This window comes from Merops nubicus, unplaced genomic scaffold (assembly GCF_000691845.1).
Source record: "Merops nubicus isolate BGI_N331 unplaced genomic scaffold, ASM69184v1 scaffold4695, whole genome shotgun sequence".
Lineage (NCBI taxonomy): Eukaryota > Metazoa > Chordata > Aves > Coraciiformes > Meropidae > Merops > Merops nubicus.
In genome coordinates, this window is record NW_008610098.1 from 344 (window position 1) to 20,883 (window position 20,540).

Below are 20,540 nucleotides of genomic sequence, written 5' to 3' on the forward strand. Positions count from 1 at the left end.
GGCTCTAGAACACCAGTGGGAAGAGGAGGAGGTCACTGCCGCCCTCCTGGTGGCAGCAGTAGCCTGGCTTCAGGCTCACCTCAGACTAGTGTGTGACTGTGCACAAGGGTCCGTGCTTGCTGGGCAGCTACAGGTCAATAACTGTGGATCAAGTGTTCATCTGAACTTCCACAGGCAGTACTGGTACTTGGTCTGTAGGTCTGCTGTGTGAGCTTGTCGTTCTGCTGTAATGCAGACACAATCTGGAAAGCTTCTGCTTCTTGTTCTCTGTAACGGGCTCAATAAGACAGCGTAAATATGCAGGCAGTGTGACAGGAGGGGAGGTTTAGGGGTGGTGGTCTGTATGCCTTGGTGCCCAGGCCACAGTGCTTTCCCTGTGATTGACTGCCTTGGTTCTGGAGTCTCAAGAGCAGGGCAAAGGGTGGTGGACACACCTTCCTATGCTTGGTAGTGTGGGATGACATCAGGTGCCTTCCCTGCCAGCACGTTCCCTCAGAGCATCTCTTCCCCTCTCGGAAGCCAGGATTGCTTATGCAGCAGTGCTTGTGCATCCTGCTGTGCTGCCCCAAAATGACCACCTTCTCTTCTGCCAGAATGCAGCTGGGACAGATTCCTAGCTGGATGGAGCTGACCTTCCCACCAGACCTGCTGGACAGCTTCCTGAGGATGGTTTAGAGTCAAACAGTTGACTGAGCCCTTGGGGACTGGCTTGTTGTGTCTTACCTCTTTCTGAGGAAGCCCCTTTAGCTTATGAGTGTGAGCTGCTGCTGCCAGCCTGTTCCTGTGAGAAGCAGCACAATGCCAGCTGTTGCAGCATCTACTTGCTGCATCTCGCTGTGAGGATTAAGCCATGCCACCCACACAGCCTGGCCCTCCACAGTCTTGCTCTGCCTTGTATTCTTACCTCTGTTTCCTGAAAGTCTGTTAGATGGTGGGGGACAGTTAAAGTTGAGGCTAGGGGAGTAGAAAATCACTTTGCCCCAGAGGTGTCTTGCACCATGTTTTGGAGGTGAAGATAAGAGAGCTTATTCAAGGTGCACAGTGTCTCCTTTCTCTCCTGATGGAGAAAAGCTGGGCAACCTCAGGAAGCAGGGGCATTGCTGCATACTTGATTTACCTCTTGGGGGTTGCAGGTGAATGCTTTCCCCTTTTCTGCTGGGGTAACAGCACACTTGGGCTGAGATCTTTGCTTTAGGAAGAAGCTTACCAGAGTTATTGGGAATGGTGCCTGTGATGGCCTAAGAGATCCTCTGTGTTTCTGTGCTTTTGTATTGGATTTGTTCCATAGTGTGCCCTACTGGGTGTTACATGGTGGGAGTACTTGGGCTGGAAAGTCTGGTTCTTGCTAGTCAAACAGGTGAGGCAACCTGGGCTCCTGCAGGGAAGAGCTGGTCCCCAGGAGCCAGGGCTCTTCCCTGCAGGATCTGTGAGGCTGCTGCTGCTCGGAGATGACAAGCTGCAGCTGCCGCAGACAGTGTCCCTCCAGAAGGCTTGTGTCTGGATTCTATCTGAGACTTCAGTGGCTTGGGAATGGTGGAGGTGGTAACTAGGTCTGATGGTTCTTGATTTATCCCTTAGTGTCCTTTGGGGTATTTAATTTCTGCTCGATTCTTCTCTGTGAGATAGATCAGAGTGGTAAGCTGTCACTGGCAGCAAGGTCCTCCAGCCTTACTCCAAGGAGTGTTCTTACCCTGTGGGTCAGATCAACTAGCTTGCTTTCAGGATTTGTTAATAGATTTGCTCTGTATACATGCAGATTTATAGCTCATGCTGTTTCAGCTTAACTCTAAGTGGCTTTACCCATCCGTACAGTACCAGCAGTAGGAGCAACAGCCGTGGCTTTGAGTGGCCCATCTACACCCGTGTGGAGATAATCAAGCCTACTTCTTCTTTTTGTATGGAGGGCTGTGAACTCTGTTTAAGCTGGTTGGTATCTGTGGTGCATATACTGTGCTGCCAGAGTGCAAGGTCTCTAGTATTGTCAGAATATCCCTTTTGTTAGAAGGTGGTTGTATGACTACACTGCCTTCTTGGTGCAGAGGGCCCAAAGCTGATGTCATGGTCAGTTCCAGGAAGTGACCCCTTGTCTCATTTGGAAGTGGTTCTGCATTCACACTTAGGTTTCTAGAATGGTCCAGATAGAGCTGGTGGAGAGGTCTTAAGAGTCTTTTCTTTCCTTGTCTTTCTTTGTAGGCTTTTAATGTCCAACTTGTCTTGGTATGCCTGTCCAATTAATGAACAGGCCTGGATGGGACAGAGAATCATAGAATAACACAGTGTATTGGGTTGTAAGGGACCTTTAAAGATCGTCTAGTCCAACTCCCTGCAGTGAGCAGGGACATGTTTAACTAGATCGGTTTGCTCAGAGCCCTGTTCAACCTGACCTGGATTGCTTCCAGGGATGGGACATCTGCCACCTCTCTGGGCAACCTGGGCCAGTGTCTCACCACCCTCACTGTCAAAAATATCTTGTATCTAGTCTAAATCTTCATCTAGTTTAAAACCATCGCCCCTTGTCCTGTTGCAACAGGCCCTGCTAAAAAGGTGTGTGTGTGTGGTGTTTTTTTTTTTTTTTTTAATAGGCTCCCTTTAAGTACTGGGAGGCTACAGTAAGGTTTCATTGGAGCCTTTTCTTCAGGCTGAACAAACCCAACGCTCTCAGCCTTTCTTGATAGGAGAGGAGTTCAATCCCTTTGATCATTTTTGTGGCCCTCCCCTGGACTTGCTCCAACAGGTCTGTGTCTTTCTTGTACTGGTGGCTCCAGAGCTGGATGCAGTACTCCAGGTGGGGTCTCATGAGAGTGGAGCAGAGGGGGAGAATCCCCTCCCTCGACCTGCTGGCCGTGCTGCTTGTGATGCAGCCCAAGATAAAAGAGCACAGTAATCATTACTATGTAATGATTAGACACTGCTGTGGGAACAGAGGTGAAGCTTGGAGTGAGATACTTGCATAATGATTAAAACCACAGAGATTAATACTTTGGTAGAGTCTGTCCCACCTCGAGATAAGAGTGCTCTGTGTTCCTCTGCTAGAGTGCTTGAGCAAGCTTGACCTATTTCTAGAAGCAGGTATCAGGAGCTGGCTTTGCTCCATTGAGCACTGCCTGCCCTCCTGTCTCCTGCCTAATCAGTCCTTCGAGAGTGCTCTGGTGTGCACCCTGGGGGGCTGCCGATGCCATCTCTTCAGAGGGGGGACCCAGCCACCTCCACCTCCTTCACCCACACCTGGAGCTGTGTGCAGGAGTGGGCACAGTGTGGTTAGCTCCAAAAGGAAGTACCTTATTTTCCTCTTCTGTGGTATCTTAGCCTCTGTTCCCTTTTTCCTTCACTTCTTTACTCCTTTGCTCTGTGCTATGTCAGAGCTTCTAAAGTTGCCCTTTTTCTGCTCTTTCCTCAACTGCTCGCACCTGCACTGGTCTCAGTGTCCTGAATATGCAGCCACTGGTGTTGAGTGTGCTGGGGGGTGAGCCCATTCTAGGAGCTCGCCTGACCAGCCTGGGGAGGCGCTGCTCCTGGGGAAATGCCGTGCTGTGCATATAGACTTCATACTGCAACGTGTGCTCTTGTGGGACCTTGAAGACCAATCACCTGCCTCAGTTTTTGTACAAGATTACCAGTACTCTGTGCCAGTGGGCTTGCTCCTTCCCCTGTAAGCTTATGAGGTGCCATGTTGACTGCAGAGGCTGTGAGGAGTTTGCCTGGTAATCTGGGAGTCTCCTTTTGCTCTCCCTGCTTCCAGTAAGCATGGAAAGGGGCAAGCTTAACCTGGCTTTGTAGCGTGCTTTTCAAAAGGCCTCCGAGTTTTATGGCTACTGCATGAGATAGTGGTAGGGTGTTAACACACACTCAGTGAAGATGGGGAAACTCCTCAGCCTCAGACAGGTCACTTCCTGCCACTTGGAGCCAGTGTGCCAGGGCCAGCAGCCGGCCAGGGTGACTCCTTCACCAGCTGCAGCAGCAGCTCTTGCAAGGGCTGTTGCATATCGGGGATCTGGGAGCTTGCAGCCTGCCTCTGGGAGCAGTCCCCTGATGCTGACTTCAGAGTGCACCGATGTGGAGCATACAGTACCAGGCTGTGGGCCATGTCCTCTGCGCTCAGCATGAAGGCACCGAGCTAGAGAAAGTGACAAGTGGATGTGATTCAATTAGGAACGCTTACCTGGTGGTTGCTGCCATGAAGTTTCCTTGTAGACTTCATAGTTACATTGTGGACTGAGAGTTCTGGGACTGGCTGTCCTCAAACTCCGATTAGAGTCTCTCCTGAATCCTCAGAGCTGAGGTGCCAGGCTAGGAGAGCTATTTTCCTGAGCTAGCCTAATCTGCTGGTATTGCTTTCCATACTTGAAACATAGCAGCTCATGCTGTTCTGCCAGACTAGTTTTTTTGTACTGCGTGAGCTGGTGCCTGAGGCATCTCTTTAGGCTGTGACTTTTCTTGAGGGGAAAAACAGGACTTTAGTAGTGTGTGGACAGCAGTACCTTGACTGAGTCTTCAGTTAAGCTGAAACTGTTCACAGTGGTGTAGGTGTACTTGAATACAGCTCTACTGTCAAGTGCTGTGCTGCATGTGCTTGAGCCGCTGTGCATGAAGCAAGTGTGCACTGTCTGGTTATAGGCCACTCTCCCTTTTGCCTGAGCACAGAGCAGCAGGAGGAGGAGATCCAAATCCAGTTTTCTCTGCTTCACAGTAAGCTTTAGTCATAGAGTGATGCTGCTGCAGAACTGATAAGAACAGGGGTTTGCTGGCTGGGCTCCTTCTCCCTTTTGTCTTGCTCTCATTGCCTTGCTGCTCACGTGTTGCTCAGGACAGGGATTGTTTTGTGTTCCTCTTGCCAGATTCAGTTGTGTATAAGCTCAGGAAAGCTTTTCCTGGAGCTGACTGACAGCTCTTGGTGATGTTTTGAGGTGCCAGCCTTGGTGTGTACTGTGCACAGCCCTGTCTGTGCCTGGTCTGGGGCCACCAGACCCTCGGTAGGTTGGTTCCACTCTTCCACTTGGCAACTGCTGCTCACAGATGTTTGTGAATCACAGGACCCATAGCTCTGCTGGGAAACACTCCCTGGGTGCATGGAGCTGTGCACCTTGCATTGACTTTCTGGGTCTGGGCGGGTGCCTTGGCGGGGAGTGAGCTGGGAGAGAAAGATGCTGCTTCTGGAGAGGTTGTTTGTGGAGCTCAGAGCCACATCAGGTGGCAAGCCTTGCTGCCAGCTTGCAGGTCAGGGATGCAGGATGGTTTGGTATCTGGCCAGGTGGTTATCTTCTGACCTTTGAGGATTTCTGCTCCCTTGTGAGCCCCATGGGGGCCAGGCCTGCTTTAGCCAGTTAAGCAAGGGCCCTGTGCCAGCTCTCCCTGGGGTGGCAGCTCTGTGGCCATCTACCAGACCGTTTTGGTGCTGCCTGTAATTAACCTGGTGGGGAGATTAGGGTTGCTTGCATCACACTTATTACAGGACTGATTTCTGGCTTGAGTGCTGCTGGGGTGGGAGTGCTGGGGGCTGAGTGACTGGGGCTGTTGCTCCCAAGTGTCTGCCGTGTAGGCAGAGAGGTGCCCTCTGAGGCTGTGACAGAACTAAGTGGGTTGAGCTCTGGCTGCTGCTGTGGTCTGACTGCCCTCGGCTGCTGGGGCTGGTTACAAAGGGCCTTGCTGTTCTTGCTGAAGTTGCACTAATTAGCTGTACAGCTTGTTGGAAATATGCAGTGTCCGCATTGCTTGGTGTAAGCAAGTATTTAATCCTGGATGCTGGGACAGAATGTGGCCTCGTACTCTGGTTTGCAAATAGTGGGAACTCTCTTGCTGCGATGAGGAAGTGATATGCTGTTGATGAGAGGTGGCAGGAGATGTGTTGCAAGGTCTCTAGGTATCGTGCAGGGTGTGTTTGAGCCCCAAGGGTTCCTTGTGCTTTGGGATGCTTGGACCTGTTTGTTTGATTTGAAAGCTAATCAAGCCTCAGCTTTGGGTTCCCCATCTCCTCCCAGCTCTTTGCCCAAGAGGATCAGGATCTGGGAGGAGTTGAGGGAGAGTGTCTTCTCTGTGTCAGGAGAACAGACACAGATGTTTACGCTGAGCTGTGGACACCTGCAGTGTGTGGTGTAGCGTGGAGGGCAGTAAGAGCAGATGCCTGGCTGGCTGGTGAACCCCTCTCTGAGTGCAGAGGGACATCAAATGCTGGCGTTGTGCACAGAGGAAATGGCAGAAGTGGGTTCAGGTTCTCAGGCACTTGCTGCTCTGTGCTGGAAAACCCCTGCCTGCAGCAGAAAGGCTGGCATGGAGCCACAGTGGCCCAGGCAGGCCAGTGTACTTTGCATCCTCCTGCTTACTGAAAGTTAAGCTTGGGCCTGCTATACAACTCCCCCTTTGCAGCTCTACTGCCAACACCCCAAGGCCAGTGGCTGCCCCCTGGGAGACAGAGGAGGGTGAGACATACCTTTGTCTGCTTGCTAAGCAAGACACACTTCAGCCTCTGTCTAATGCAGGACTGTGTAGCATGCCAGTGTGGACACCAGGGCTTGCAGAGACCCGAAGACCTCATGGATTCCCTGGGGATGTGGCTGTTCTGTTAGAACATCATGTTGCATTCAGCTGTATAGGGAAGCTGTGGGGAGTGCATAGTTCCTTTTCATAAAGGCCTGTAGCATAATTGTGCTAGTTCTACCCTGGTAGAAACCCTGGTACTTGCCCAGAACTGATGTTCAGAACAAGTCCAATGCCTCCTGTCTTCCTGTGGCATCTGTGACTGTAGGAGAGCTGAAGATGCTTCATGAGACAGAGCGGTGAGAGGGACTTGTGCTGGTGGGGGCTGTTAGGCTAGTGCTAGGTTGAAGTGGGCTTCTCCCACTGCTTGGGAGGATAGTTGTTCAGGGCTGCTGCCAGGGTGCCCCTTATCTGCTGTGTGTTCTGTGCAGCCTTCAGCAGGCCTGTCAGGGCAAAACTGTGATGCGAGTCTTCTCACCCAAGTCTCCAGTGTCCTTGCACCTGAAATTTTCAGCTGGGGTAATAGTTGGACAGTGATGCAGGTGCCAGGGTCAGCAAACTAATCTGTAGTGCCTGAACTCAAGTGTTTTTCTGCTTTGGGAGATGTAGCCCTGAGCTTGTGAATGACTGATGCTATCTTCTCATCCTAGCCTGGCCAAAATAAGCAAGTACTCCACAGGAGTTTTGTCTCTGCCACAGACCTGGAGTAAGGCTGACTCATTCAGCTTGATATGATAAACAGAGCTTGGGTAGTAAAGTACCTGTGCTGGGAACTAACTCTTGAGGGTTCCTCAATCTAGCAAATAAAGGTGTAGCTGGATGTAGTGGTTGAAAGCTGAAACTAGACAGACAAGTTTGGAGCTTGCTCTTAGGTATTAAAGCAGCATAAAGCTTGGCAGCTCTAAGGACTTGTCCTTACTGCACTTCCCACAGCTGGAGTCCCGAGTGACTCTCAAGGATGCTGTAGTCCCTGGTGTACTCTTCTGGCCTCTGCTGCATGTGGAGAGTGGACAATCTTGGCAGTGCCCGGGACCTTAAATATTACTCGTGTCACAGTGACACTACAAGTGAGTATTACTTGCTGTTAAGCCCCTGGAACCCATGGCTTGGGAATGTCTGTTCTGCTGCTGGTGCCACTGAAGTGTGAGATCAGTTCTGAGTGGGCTTTGCCCTGTTGCTGCAGCTGCCTCCAAGGTGGCATGAGTAAATGACTTCTGTGCTCTCTGAAGCACAGCAAAACTTCTTGAGCTCTGTCCTAGGCTGCTCTGGAGCCTTGTTTGGAGGAGCAAGTGCTTTAGGGGGTGTGGGTAAAAGGGGAGACCTGTTCAGCTCCACAGCTGTTGCAGAGGGGTTGGGTGGCACTCCCCAGTTTGGAGGAGCACAGGGTATGACCGGGCAGGCACGGAGCCAGCCGTGTTGCTGTGCTGAAGTGACCTGCAGAGAATGGTGAGTGGCACGGTGTGTGCCGGGCCCCCGCCAGGACTGCGGCCAGCGAAGCCTCTCGTGTAGGTGCTTGGTAGCACTGCACAGGGCGTGTCTGCTGCTGTCCTGCCTGGGTCCGAGCTGGAGCAAAGAGGGCTGGTGAGGGCTTGAGGGGGCAGTGACTGCTGGGTGCTCCCAGCAGGAACCTCCCTGGGAAAGGTTACTCTGGCTTCAGCCTCCCAGCTGCTGGCCTGGGAGAGGCTGTGATTCCTGGTGGTGGCAGCAATAAACCTCCCAGGGAGACTGGGCTTGGGGGCCTGTTTCCCCATGCCCCTGTGTGGGCAGGAGTTCCTGTGCACCTTCCTGGAGGAAGGGGTAGTGGAATGTCTGGTGGCAGCTGAGGGCAATGCCTCCTCTGTACTTGGGTGAGTTGGGTGAGGCTGAGCCTGTGCTCTGCCTCCTGTCTGGCTACTTTTCTCCCCTGTAGGCTGGGGAGAGGTTGGGGAGCACAGGAGGCTGGGTGACAGTGTGGTGTGTGCTTCTAGTGAGGCTGAGCAAGTGTGGGCAGTGCCAGTCCTCCTGGCAGCTTTATGTCATCCTGCTGTGGCTTTCTCTACTATCTGGGGATACTGTCCCCTGCCTGGAAGGGGTGCACCTAGCCTCTGAGGTGCTGTGTTACAAGGTGGTAGTTCTTACCAGGAGGGTTTTGCACAAGGTTAGGAAATGAGGGGCTCTGATGCCAGGAAATGGTGTTTGTTTCTGAACCAGTGGCTTTCCTTCCTCATGCAGTGGGTCTGCCAGTGATGCTGTGTTGCTTTTTTTAGCAGGGATCAGTAGGCAGGAGCCTGAAGCTGATCATAAAAGCACTGCTCTGTGGAAAGCATGGGCCAGTACTGCATATCCCTTTCAGACCTTGCACCAGGGTCAGGCAGAGCAGTGTGCTGGCTGGGTGTGGGTGGCAAGGCTGGTGGCAACTTCATGGTGGTTGTAGATGGTGGTGCTTGAACCTGTACAGTAGGAGCAAGACTAAGGGACTGGGGATAAAGCAATGAGGTTGGAAGCTTTCCTAGCTGGCTTGAAGTGTTAGGATCCTGCCTTGGAAGGACTGCTGGTGGTGGTTGATGGGGAGCAGAGCTGGGGAGACAGACCCAGGCTCAGAGAGAAGTGGGAAGCACATGGTGCAACTGGGGAGTAGATGCTGGTGTGTGATCAGCTGAAAGCAATGCCAGATTGAGACACATGACTATACTCCTGAAGCTGTGCTTGAACTTTGATCTGCAGGGCTGTGCTCTGCAGGGTGCCCTCCTGGAAAAACAGCTGCCTGATCGGCCCTTCCTCTCTCCACAGAGACATTGCCACCACCATGGAGGGGATTGTGACCATGTATCAGGACTTCATGAAGAAAGCAGGTGAGTGTTTGGGAGAGTGGGGACACTGCATACCTGCCATACTGCCACGGGTACCATGGAGAGGTCTGCCATCCCTGAAGCACTCTGAGTGGCTCCATCCTGCCTCTGCCCCAATGCAGATGTGGCTCTGGGGTTTTGGGGCTCCCTGTTAGAAAGTTGTCTTACCTCAGAGCCCATGCAGGCCATCTGGGGGCACTTGGGCTGCCCTGCAGTGTCGCTTCAGGCTGTACCTTATTGAGTTTGGTTGGCTTCATCAGCCTCTGCTGCCAGGCTGCCCCCGTGCCTGCAGTCTTGTCCTGGCAGACCAGGGTGGCCGTGTCCTTGCCCCTACTCTGGTGGCACTGCTGGCTGCACGCCGGGGTGAGGATGTTAACTGCTCCCCTCTGGCTCTCCCTGCAGACCCCCGCATTGCTGATTACCCACTGATGCAGTCCCCGTTCCTTGTGATGGGCATCCTCCTGGCATATGTCTACTTCGTACTATCCCTGGGTCCCCGACTAATGGCCAACAGGAAGCCTTTAAACCTGAAGAAGTTCATGGTGCTATACAACTTCTTTCTGGTGGGACTCTCACTTTACATAGTCTATGAGGTGAGTTGTCAGCAGCAGGCTATTTTGGCACCTATAAAGTAGCGCATGCAGGCTGCATGGGTGGTGGGGAGCCCTTCTGCAGGCTGTTGTCTGCCCTTCTGCACAGGGTTTGGGAAGTATGGCAGGTGATGTGTTGGGCCTCACCCTGATGATGCTCTTGTTTCAGTTCCTGATGGCAGGGTGGCTTACTGGGTACACCTGGCGATGTGACCCTGTGGACTTCTCGCAGGACCCCAAGGCTCTCAGGGTGAGTTCTTCTCCCTCTCCCAGGGAGTGGGGATGGCTGTTAGCACTTCTGTTTGGACAGTCACAGCTACCTGCTTCTCCTGAGGCAGAGGACTTGGTCTCTGGTGCTTGGTTTCACCCCAGGGCTACTCTATGGGGACCCTTGGTCATTGGGCATGTTGAGGCTGAGGTGGGTCTCTAATAGTAATCTATTCTGTTACAGATGGTCAGTGTTGCTTGGCTCTTTGTCTTCTCCAAGTTCATCGAACTGACGGACACGGTGAGCAAGTTACTGAGGTCTTGTTGCTGCTTTTACAGGACAGGGAGTTGGAGCCCAATGTACTTGGGGCAGATGCTTTCTTCAGTCCTTCCAGTCTCACCTGGTAGTGCTTCTGTCTAGCATCACTGCCAAGGAGGCTGCTTTGGGCTATTGCAGAGGGCACTCTTAGCATGTTATAGCTCTGGAAGCTGTGCGGTGACCTAACATGGTGGCAGTGAGCTTGGAGGTGGAAGGGAAACATCACAGAGATCAAACACTGAATTAGTGGCCCAGTCTGCACTAGCCACTCCCAAGGCTGCAGGTCCTTGATGCTTTTGGGCTCTCATTGCAGGTCATCTTTGTCCTGCGGAAGAAGAATGAACAGGTCACGTTCCTGCATCTCTTCCACCACTCTGTTCTGCCTTGGAGCTGGTGGTGGGGTGCAAAGTTTGGCCCAGGTAAGATGGAAACTGTGTGCACAGCCTGGGGAAAGGGTGGGGTTAGCTGCAGCATGCTGAGAAGGGTTCTTTGGTCCTGTTGGGCTCCTGGGTGCTCCTTGTAGTGCTGATTTACTGTGGAGGATTGTCTTAGGCTAATGACAATCTGTCTTATCAGGGGGAATGGGCTCATTCCACGCCATGATCAATTCCATGGTGCATGTTGTCATGTACTTCTACTACGGGCTCTCGGCAGCAGGACCTGCTTTTCAGAAGTACCTGTGGTGGAAGAAGCACATCACAGCCATCCAGCTGGTGAGTCTGTGCTGTGGAGCAGAGCATATGCCCTCAACCTTTGGTGTGAGGGGCAGGCCAGCCCTCATTCCTATGGAAGGTGAAGCCAGCAGCTGTAGTTGTCTACTCTGTAGCCCTTCACTCGTGAGTTTTTAGCAGCTCTGGCTTGCTGTGGGCCTCTGATAGCACTGCCAGTCTTCTCAGGGTGTGGGTGCTGCTCAGCTGGATGCCCCTGGGCTGCAGCCACTTTGGGAGGGTGAGAGGCACATGTCACCTTGAGATTTGTGCGTGCCTCTTCCATCTGCTGCTGGCTGTGCCTCACCATAAGGACCTCTACTTTAGAGTGGGAAAGGAGCCTGTTGGTTTAATGTAGAAAGGAGGTCTCTAGTGGGATCTCTGACCCTTCTCCCATAACTTGTCCCTGCTCTGCTCTGCTTCCAGGCACAGTTTGTGATTGTCTCCGTCCACATCTCCCAGTATTACTTCATGCCCAGCTGCCAATACCAGTTCCCCATCTTCATCCACCTCATCTGGATTTATGGGACCATCTTCTTCATCCTCTTCTCCAACTTTTGGTACCAGTCCTACACCAAGGGCAAACGGTTGCCCAGAGCAGCTCAGCACAACGGTAGCAGCATCCATGAGAATGGCACTGTCACCAATGGCAAGGTCAAAGCCAACTAGAGGGCAAGGCCCTCCCAGAGCCAATGAGAGCCCCGGGGCAGAGGCAGCTGGGACCTGTTCCCCTGCTCCTGGGTGCCACTAGCCAAGTCAAGTGCCTACAGACTGTTGTACCCCTGTGCCCAGCCCTGCTGTCCTCTGTCTGCATGCCCAGCCCCTCTGCTCTGAGCAGCCATGGGCAACTTCTCCTGCTCCTGAGAGGGCTCGTGCTGTTTCTCAGTGTTGCTGAGCAGAGAGGCAGCTGCCTGCATCACAGCTGTGGGGCTGCAGTCCCATTCCAGTGTTTCCAAAGGAATTCCCCCAAGTGCCTACATCTGGCCCTTCTGTCTGGGGGCCATTTCCTTCTGAGTAGGACCAAAAGAAGAGACTGATCCCTGTCCTGGTGCCCTCTCCTCTTCCCTGTCTCATGAGAGCCTGCAGGGATGAGCAGACTTGTCCCTGGGTGCTTGCCGCTGCCAGCTCAAGCGCGAGTGCTCCTGCTCCACCATGCCTTGTGCCACTCTGTTCTGTGCCACAGTGCCACCTGTCCCTTCTGGCCCCCATGTGCCCTGGGGAGGGTTCCTGCCCCGGCCCTGGTGCGGCTGTAGAGGATGCGGGGGCAGCGTGTGTGGGACTGGAGGGCCCAGACCTGCCCCGTGTCCCGTGTGCAGCGGGGGCTGTGACTGCCTGAAATGCCTTCCCCATGTGACGAGCCCAGGTTGCCTTGCCTTTCTGTGCCTGCGCTGGGTGCTCCACGTGTGCTTTAGCCACACTTACCTGATCCTGTTTGGCAGCTGGTGGCTTGCTCCAGAGCGGGGGAGGCCAAGTGTGGCCTTGTCTTGGACCGCTTCCATTCCTGCAAACTCGAGACTTGAGCAATAATTGCCCTTAGGATCAGCTCCTGGGCTCTCCTGCGTGGGACCAGCCCTGCTCTGGCCCAGTGTGAGCACAGTGGAGGATGGTTTTACTGTGCCTTGCTGTGGTGTAACAGTGGCACCTCCTGCCTCTGTGGGTCTGACTGGGCCTGGGCGGAGGTGTACAGCAGGGCAGTGCAGCAGCTCTTCTGGGCCTGGTGCCCATCACCTGCTCTGGCTGTAACCAAAACCATTCTGATGGCCTTGAGGAGGAGATGAAGGAGCCAGGCCCTGTCAGATGGGGCTGCTCTTCTATCACAAATAAACAGACAGAAGGAGAAATGGCTCTGCCTTCTTGTTTTCTTGGCTTGCTGTGCTCAGAAGCTGTTCCAGGTGCTTGGTCCTGCCCCGTGTGGTTGGAGGCAGGGCTGGGAGAAGCAGCTAGTGTAGCAGGTTTATGTGTTGGGGGGGAAAGGGTGATAGTGGGGTGCTGATGAAGCAGATGGCAGATTGTTTCCAAGTGCTTTGGTAGAGCAGTGCTGAGGGCAGGAAATGTGTCATGGCTCCTGTTGTGAAAGTGGCTCCACCCTGTGAAAGAATGGCTGGGGTGGAGCATGGGTGTGGGCTGGGACTAGGGCGAGTGGCCCAGGAGGGGCTGCTGCTTTTCAGAAATCCACAGAGACCCTGGAAGCCCAGGTGATGGGGAAATGGCAGCCTGCTGCTTTCTGCATCTGCTGAAGCCAAAGCTGCTCCTGCCAGCTGTGCTATGCCCCTGCAAGATGGGTCTGCCACATGAGCTCAGGTTGGTCAGAGGAACGTTTGTGTTGCTGCCGCCTTGCTCTGGCAACAGAATTGCATCTTGCCTGGCTTGGCTCTGTTGTCTTGACTGCCTGAGACAGTTTGGCTTCCCTTCAGCACTGTTGGGGTGCAGTACTGCCTTCCCTGTCACCTTGTGACTGGGGCCCTCCTGAGCAAAGAGGCCAGCCTAGGTGCTGACTCAGGCTTGGGAAGAGGGGTGGGTGGCCAGCTGGGCTGCTTGAGGCTGGAAGGGTTGTGTCAGACTAGCAGGCCTCCAGAAGCTTAGTGTGGGAGGGCTTTGGTAGATGTCCAGCCAAAACCCTGGAGCAGAGCTTGGTGCAAGGGAAAGCTCTGATGACCTTGCCTGAACTGCTGTACGCCTCAAGGCTGTGCTCTGAAACAGGAAAAATCTCTTCAAGTGAGGTTGAACTGGTGTGACCAATATGCCCTGCTGCAGGGAGATGTCATCCCACTTTACAGGGCTCAGTGCCCTTGTATATATAAGCCTTAAAATGGGATCTGGCTGCTTCTCTGTGTAGTGTTCTCTGAGTTGTTGCTGCTTCTCTGGGGGCAAGGACGGGCAGGAGAGCTTGTTCTGGTCCCTGCTGAAGCAGCGTGTTAACTTGGTTCAGAGCTCAGAAGTCACCACTTCACAAGCTATAGGTGAAGTCCAGCTGGGATGGAGCTTTTCCCCTCTAGCTTTCTTCTTCCACTGCTCCTCCCCCCACACTGGCTCTTATAAAGGCAAGACTCTCTTTGTTTTTGTCCAAAATAGTAACAGTACTTTAAACTACTTTTGCTTGGCATTTTGAAATGGGCTGTTCTTTACATGTGCTCTGCTCTCCCTTCCTCCAGTTGTTCCTGTTAGCTGCAATCTTTCCCTGGGCTGGCCATGGCCCTTGGTAATTTATACACTGTCACAGTCAGTCTGGGTTGCTGCTCTGAACTGAAGTCACACCTTATATGGCAGCATTTCCTGGGCCTAATGGATCAGTGCCCAGCTCCTTCCTCTCCTCCTTGCCCCAGGGCCAATATGGAGCTAAAGGAAGGGACTGCAGTACCATCACCTTCTGTGAAGGAGGGAGGCAACACAGGCTCTGCTATTACAGAGGACTGAAGAAAGTACAGCAGCTTCCAGGCATCCAAAGCCTGCCTTCCAGGGCCAGGAACCACTGGAAGACTTAATCTGCTGGGGGCCCATTGGGCCATTCTGTGCTAACTCACACCACTGAACTGTAGGAATGTGGGGCAGGGCTCCTACAACAGCAGTACAGCTCTGGGGAAGAGCCTAACCTTGCTTCTGAAGAGGAAGGAGAGCTACCTTTTCCTCCCTTGGACCTCTCCTGCTCTTCCCCCTGTAGATGAATGGGGAAGCACTAACAGCCCTGCTGCAAAGTGTTTTTTGAAACTGTCCCCCCACTGTGCTCTGGGGGGTGTGGAATGCAAACTGTCTGGCCCCAGCACAGCACAATTTGGTGCCACCACTGCCCCCCCTTTGAAGGTTCCAGCTGCCTTAAAGCTCAGGAGGAAGAGCAGGAGCCTGGTGCTAGGTAGAGCAGAGTACTGTGCCGAACTGAAGGTGAAAACAGCTAATAATCCACCCTCAGATAATCCCAGACCAAGGGGAGATGGGGGCTTTGTATGGGCCAAGGTGCCAATTGGCTAATTGTGCAGTGTCCCTGGCCATGCTGCAGCAGCTGAAGGATGGGCTCAATGGGGCTGGTGCAGACCCCACAACCTCCAGACAGCACAGCTCCAACAGTGTCCTGGCTCTTGCTCAGGTGAAGGCTCAGATATGCTCTCTGTGACTGGCAACTACATAACAGACCTGGAAAAATGGCCTTTTTCCTATGTGTTCAGGAGTAAAGTGCTATCAAATGTCAGCTGAGCCCTGGTGCCTGCTCCCCTGCATACAGTATCAGCTTGGCACCAGGACTTCCCCTGAGCAGGAGGGGAGGACAGGGATGAGAACTTCTGGAAGGATAGGTGCCCAGGGGCTGTGCAGAGGGTGGATGGTGCTTTGGGAGGCTCTTTCATGACATCCAAGCTGGCTGTGGCAATGTAAACTAACCTTTTGTTTTGCATTGGGCTCTAAGCCATTGCCTGCCCCCTTTCTGGCCTTCAGGGTGGTTACAGCTGTTGCTGTGTCTTTCTAGCCCCTGTCCAACCTCTTTTTCCAATGGCATCTGGCTGCTAAATTCAGAACTAAACTCACTGCCAAAGTAGCTGCTCTACCCCAGAGCACTGGCTGCAGCAAAGAGGCTGCATGTGGCAGAACAAGACTCTTCAGCTCAGACCACCAGGAACAAGGCCCCTGACTGCTCTGGCCCCAGCCTTTACTGGTAGTAGGTGCCTCCAGAGACACAGTGAGGCCCACCTAACCAAGAGACAGGACCTACACCTACTCAGCTTATAGTTGAGCCTTTTCTTCCAGACTCGACCAAGAAGTCAAATTAAAGCAATTTATTAACATTTAAAATACTGTACACTGCTTAAGCCAAGTTTCCCCCCTCCCTACAGCTGCCCCATGCACTCATCGGATGCCCTGGTGAATGATGCTGCTTTTGGCACTGTTGGCCTTCTCTTTCTCCTTCTTCTTTATGGGGTCCATCTCAAAGCAGCGCCAAAGCCGCAGTGTTTCATCAGCAGCTGCTGAGGCCACTGTGGCACCATCAGGGCTCATAGTCAGATTCAGGACTCTGGCAGTGTGACCTGAGGAGGAGGTGTGCAGTCAGGGCTGGGCCAATCACCACCTGCCTTGGTCCTACCACAATAGTCTTATCTGCTCCCCTCTACCCTGAGCCCCACCGCTTGCATAGCTGTCCCCACACCATGCTGCAGCAGTATGCACACACACCCTAGATGTGCATTTAAAGTAACAGTTTCTTCAGCACCCTCAGGGGTGCAGCAGGCCCCTGGACACCATTCTGCATCACTGATGCTGCAGGCTTGACCACCCATCTACTCAAACCAAGGATTACATCTGCCTTCGGCGCTCCCTTCCCCAGGCAAAGGGCCTGACCTACCTCTCAGCTCAGTGACCTTGGCCATTGTTGGGTACTTCCATATAACCAGCTGATTCTGTGCAAATCCATGGCCTGAAATGAACTCCCTGTAGTTTGTTGACCACAGAATGGAACAGACCTAGGAAGAGGTAGTCGTGCGGGTGAGACCAACTGCCTGTGCTGATGCTCACCACCCAGAGGTGAGCATCGTTTCCTTTTGCATGCCTCTGGTCCTCAGGAACCATCAGCCCTGGGTAGGTGTCCTCCCAGAAGGTGTTCATCTTCATGTCTCACCTGAGAATGAGCATCAACAGCACTGAGGCAGGTGCCAGAACACACATTCCAGATGCGGATGTATCTGTCACTAGTCCCACCTCCAGTGGCTAGAACATTTGACTGCCACGGACACCACGCCACAGCCTGAGAGAAAAGGGTTAATTCAAAGACATGCGAGAGGCAACCTGGGCCCAGCCAGTTTGGCACCTCTGTCTTGCACAGACATGCCCACAACAGGCCTGCACTCACCTTGACAGCACCCTGGTGCTGAGTGAAGGTCTGTACAGGAGCAAAGTCCCCACTGTCCCCCTGAGTGCACGGCCAGATGTTCACCAGGTTGTCATTGCCACCACTGGCTAGGTAGCGGCCATCTAGAGACCACTTGAGTCCACACACCTCCTGTGTGTGGCCAGCAAGTGTGGCCACATGGTGCTCGGCCACTCTGACATCATGGTGGTGGATGTGGCCAGTCCGCGCCCCACTGCGGAGAGAAGGCTGGCAGTCAGGCTGGCACATTTTCACCAAAACCTATTTTTGTGCTGTTGCAACACTGTCGTACCTTCTGCTGGGTTTCAAACAGTGTTACCAGCATCTCTGGCTCGTTGGTGCGAGCAAAGCAGCCACAGAAGCTCAACTTCAGCACAAGGGGCAAGAGAGAAGAGAGGCCTTCTCCCCAAGTCCCAATAAAACAGGCTGAGTAAGGATCCCCAGCCAGGACAGAAGCTCCTCTGGCATCCCTAACCTGCACCACTCACAGATCTGAGATACAAGTCTGTGCAGCTGGACACTGCCCTCCAACCCCCGCCCACTGCTTTACCTGGAGAGGATGTAGCTGTTCCAGCTGAGGGACCCCACACGGGAAGAATGGCTGGTCATATTTCGGAGACGTTTCTGCTGCTGTATGTCCCATAGCTAGAAAGGCAGAGCAGTAAGTTCTCCAGAGGGTGAGGAAACCCAGCCCTTCTGCTTTTCTCTAGAAGCCACTGCAGAGGCTTGTCAGTATGGGAGCAGAAATAACTTGTATCTCATGCCTGAAGAGAGTAACTCCAGGTGTCAGAGACCTCCAGCCTCTGCCTTGCATGCTGCAGCTGGTCACTGGCTGTGGGCATTTCCATCCCACACCAGTCAAGACAGGTCAGGGTGCATTGCATCCTTCTCGTGCTAGCCAAGCCTTTGTTCCAAGGCCACACAGCTCCAGCAATCCCTAGACAACACCTCTAGTTTTATTCCCACACTCACCTGGACCTCAGCATTACTTGTGCCAACAGCAAGGTAGTTTCCTTCTTTAATCCACGACACAGAGGAAATGTAATCATCTGGATGCTCCATCTGCAGCAGCTGGATAATCTCCCCAGAGGTGTGATTCCACAGATACACTGAATTGTCCAGAGCAACAGCCAGGAAGTTCTGAGAGCTCCAGTCAATGAGATTCAGATCTACAATTTGAAAGAGCAATGTAGGTCACGATTCGCTTATCCAGAGAGCCCTGCCCTTCACCAGTGCTGATGCCAGACCTTCTACCTGCACCAGTTGTGTGTACACACAGGTAAGGGGCAACCTTCTGGGAGTGACTATGCCCAGCTGGTGGGGTCAAGCAGCCCTGATTCAAGTCAGCTACGCAGCTCTCTGGACCACTGTTCCTGCAAAGCTATGCAGGGACTCTCCAGAAGTGGCCTGTGCCAGCCTGGGCACGCAAGCCACTGAAACAGCCCAGTTACACTGTCCTAGGAGCTGCACTCCTGTGCAGAGCAGCCTCAGGACCCCCCTCCCTCTCAACACTGCGGCCTACTTACAATAATCATTGCGGATCTCCGGTGCATCCAAGATCCGGTCTGGCATTGAGGGAATGTATCTGCCATTCTTCCTGCTGGATCCAGGTGTCATTTTCTGACTGTAGAGCACTTTCAGGTTGTTCTGATAGCCTATGTGCAGAGGGACAGATTTGTTAATCTGAGGTACTGTCTCCTCCCAGCTGAGCACTGCCCACCCAGCTAGAAATCCCTGCCTGTGAAAGTGAAGTCCTTAGAGAAGAGGCAGGCCCAGAAGAGCACAGTGTACCAGCATCACTGGCAGTACAAACTGCTGAAACAGGGTAAGCTCAGATTCTCAGATTCACAGGAACAAATTTAGCTGACAAGCTTGATTTTCTGCATGCCTTTGTGTTTAGCAACAGTCAAGCTACAGAGCGCACTGCAGAGAGTCTGAAGCTTTTGCAGGCCTCAGGAAGGGTTGTCACCTGCAGTGCAAGTAAGCGGCTGGCAGTAATTTTGACTTCTGTAAATAGGTTCATTGTAGCCGTTACACAGCCCATCAACCTCAAGAACCCTAAAGAGGGAGACTCCAGTGTGCACAGGAGCTCTGAGAAGAGACCAGTTGACTTCTCTTGTGTCCACAGAGAGGGCCTCTGTGTTGCTGTTCCTCTGCCCAGATCTCTCCACCTCAGCCGACTCACACAAACCCTGCGTCATACCTTCCGGAGCATTCTGTGGCTTTCCACTGAGGCGGAGGATCTTTGCCTCTTCTATATCAAAACCATTCAGATTCACTCCCCAGGCTTTCTGTTGCTCCTGCAGAGACAAACCACCTTCAGTGAGATACATTTGAAGCAAAGCCCATGTGCAGTTCTCCCATGCAGCTGGCAGAGCACACAACTAAGCCTTCTTCTCCTAGAACCAGGAAGCATAGCGCAGCATTATGGAAGTCAGATGCAGGCAGGTCGAAGGAGTTTTTCCTTAGACACTGGCATGCTGTCCTGCTCACATTTTCATAGAGAAGAGCAGCAAGTTCAGGGTCTCATTGCCAGTGGGGAAAGCCACAGCAGACAAATGTTTTGTGAACAGCTTTCACAACACAGCACACGCATTCCAGAATAGCTCCCCGTGTCAACATCATCCTAGAATAGCTACTAGCTACCACCAGCAGTTTCACGGTGCACAGCCTCACAGCTTTGTGTCTCTGTAGTCTGACATTTTAAAGCCTCGTTAAGCCAAAGTTAAATTTTGAAGCCAGAAGTGGCACAGACTAGAGAGCATGGAAGCAGAGGTGTAAGGCTCTATGCTTTTCCCTGTGCCTGGGGAAAGCATGCTACAGAGCACCTATGCTCAGGCTCCTGAGCATGTACCTGTTCCATCTGCAGGGTCTACAGCTTCCATGTCATCCCAGGCTCCTGAAGCCCAGAGCTGGTAGCAGTGGTGGCTGGGGCAGTCAGCCCCAGGTGTCCACTTGGTAGAACTTACAGTTTGCTTCTCTGGAGAAGGCTGAAGGGCTGGATGTTTGGTAGCGATTATTGTAGTAACTGTAACTTAGCAACAGGCTCACCTTCTTGGTAGGGGACTCCTCAGCAGGATCATTCTCTTTGGTCAGGAGGAAATTGGCCATATCCATCTGCATAGTGCTGCGGTTGGGAATGAAGCGATCCCCCCCGGCCTTTGTTGGGGTGCACTGGATTTTGGATCCAGATTTACCTGCATTCACGTGCATAAATATTGTCTTACAGCTATTGAACAGCCCATATTAGAGCTTTGAAGAGACAGCGAGCCCATCCAGCACCCTTCTGTATTACACCTATCAGACAAGTTCTAGACAAGCAGGACTCAGAGCTCCTGCCATCCAGTCACAACTAGCACATTCATAACCCCCCCCCCCCCCCCCCAAAGCTCTGTTTAGGGACTGTCAGGAGACAACTCTTTAGATCTAGAACAACAATTTCAGAGTTCAGAGATCATGGAAAGATGCGAAAACACTTCTAGAGGATGTAAAGGCGTCAGCAAACAGCCCTACCCACACTTGTCCCTGCACGCAGCTGTGCCAGAAAGGCTCAGCCGAGGGCTCGGCAGTTCA

At 52.9% G+C, this 20,540-nt stretch overlaps 2 protein-coding genes across 3 annotated transcripts; one reads left to right on the forward strand and one right to left on the reverse strand.

Annotated features, from left to right (window-relative positions):
* Positions 1-9,244: 9,244 nt before the first annotated feature.
* ELOVL1 (ELOVL fatty acid elongase 1) lies at positions 9,245-12,965 on the forward strand. Of its 2 annotated transcripts, XM_008940768.1 has the most exons (7): positions 9,245-9,302; positions 9,702-9,892; positions 10,059-10,139; positions 10,341-10,397; positions 10,729-10,834; positions 10,992-11,128; positions 11,549-12,965. In XM_008940768.1, exons 1-7 carry the CDS (start codon positions 9,257-9,259, stop codon positions 11,789-11,791), a joined length of 861 nt encoding a protein of 286 aa, XP_008939016.1. In that variant the 5' UTR covers positions 9,245-9,256; the 3' UTR covers positions 11,792-12,965. The 2 variants fall into 2 exon arrangements, with proteins under 2 accessions (XP_008939016.1, XP_008939017.1); XM_008940769.1 differs by lacking the exon at positions 10,059-10,139 and having other exon boundaries at positions 9,257-9,302; positions 11,549-12,415.
* Positions 12,966-15,867: 2,902 nt separating this feature from the next.
* On the reverse strand, positions 15,868-20,165 carry CDC20 (cell division cycle 20). Its single transcript, XM_008940771.1, has 9 exons — positions 20,019-20,165; positions 19,171-19,267; positions 18,494-18,622; positions 17,940-18,136; positions 17,518-17,612; positions 16,950-17,181; positions 16,719-16,844; positions 16,446-16,563; positions 15,868-16,131 (listed from the first exon to the last, which is right to left on the reverse strand). Exons 1-9 carry the CDS (start codon positions 20,088-20,090, stop codon positions 15,953-15,955), a joined length of 1,245 nt encoding a protein of 414 aa, XP_008939019.1. The 5' UTR covers positions 20,091-20,165; the 3' UTR covers positions 15,868-15,952.
* Positions 20,166-20,540: the final 375 nt, after the last annotated feature.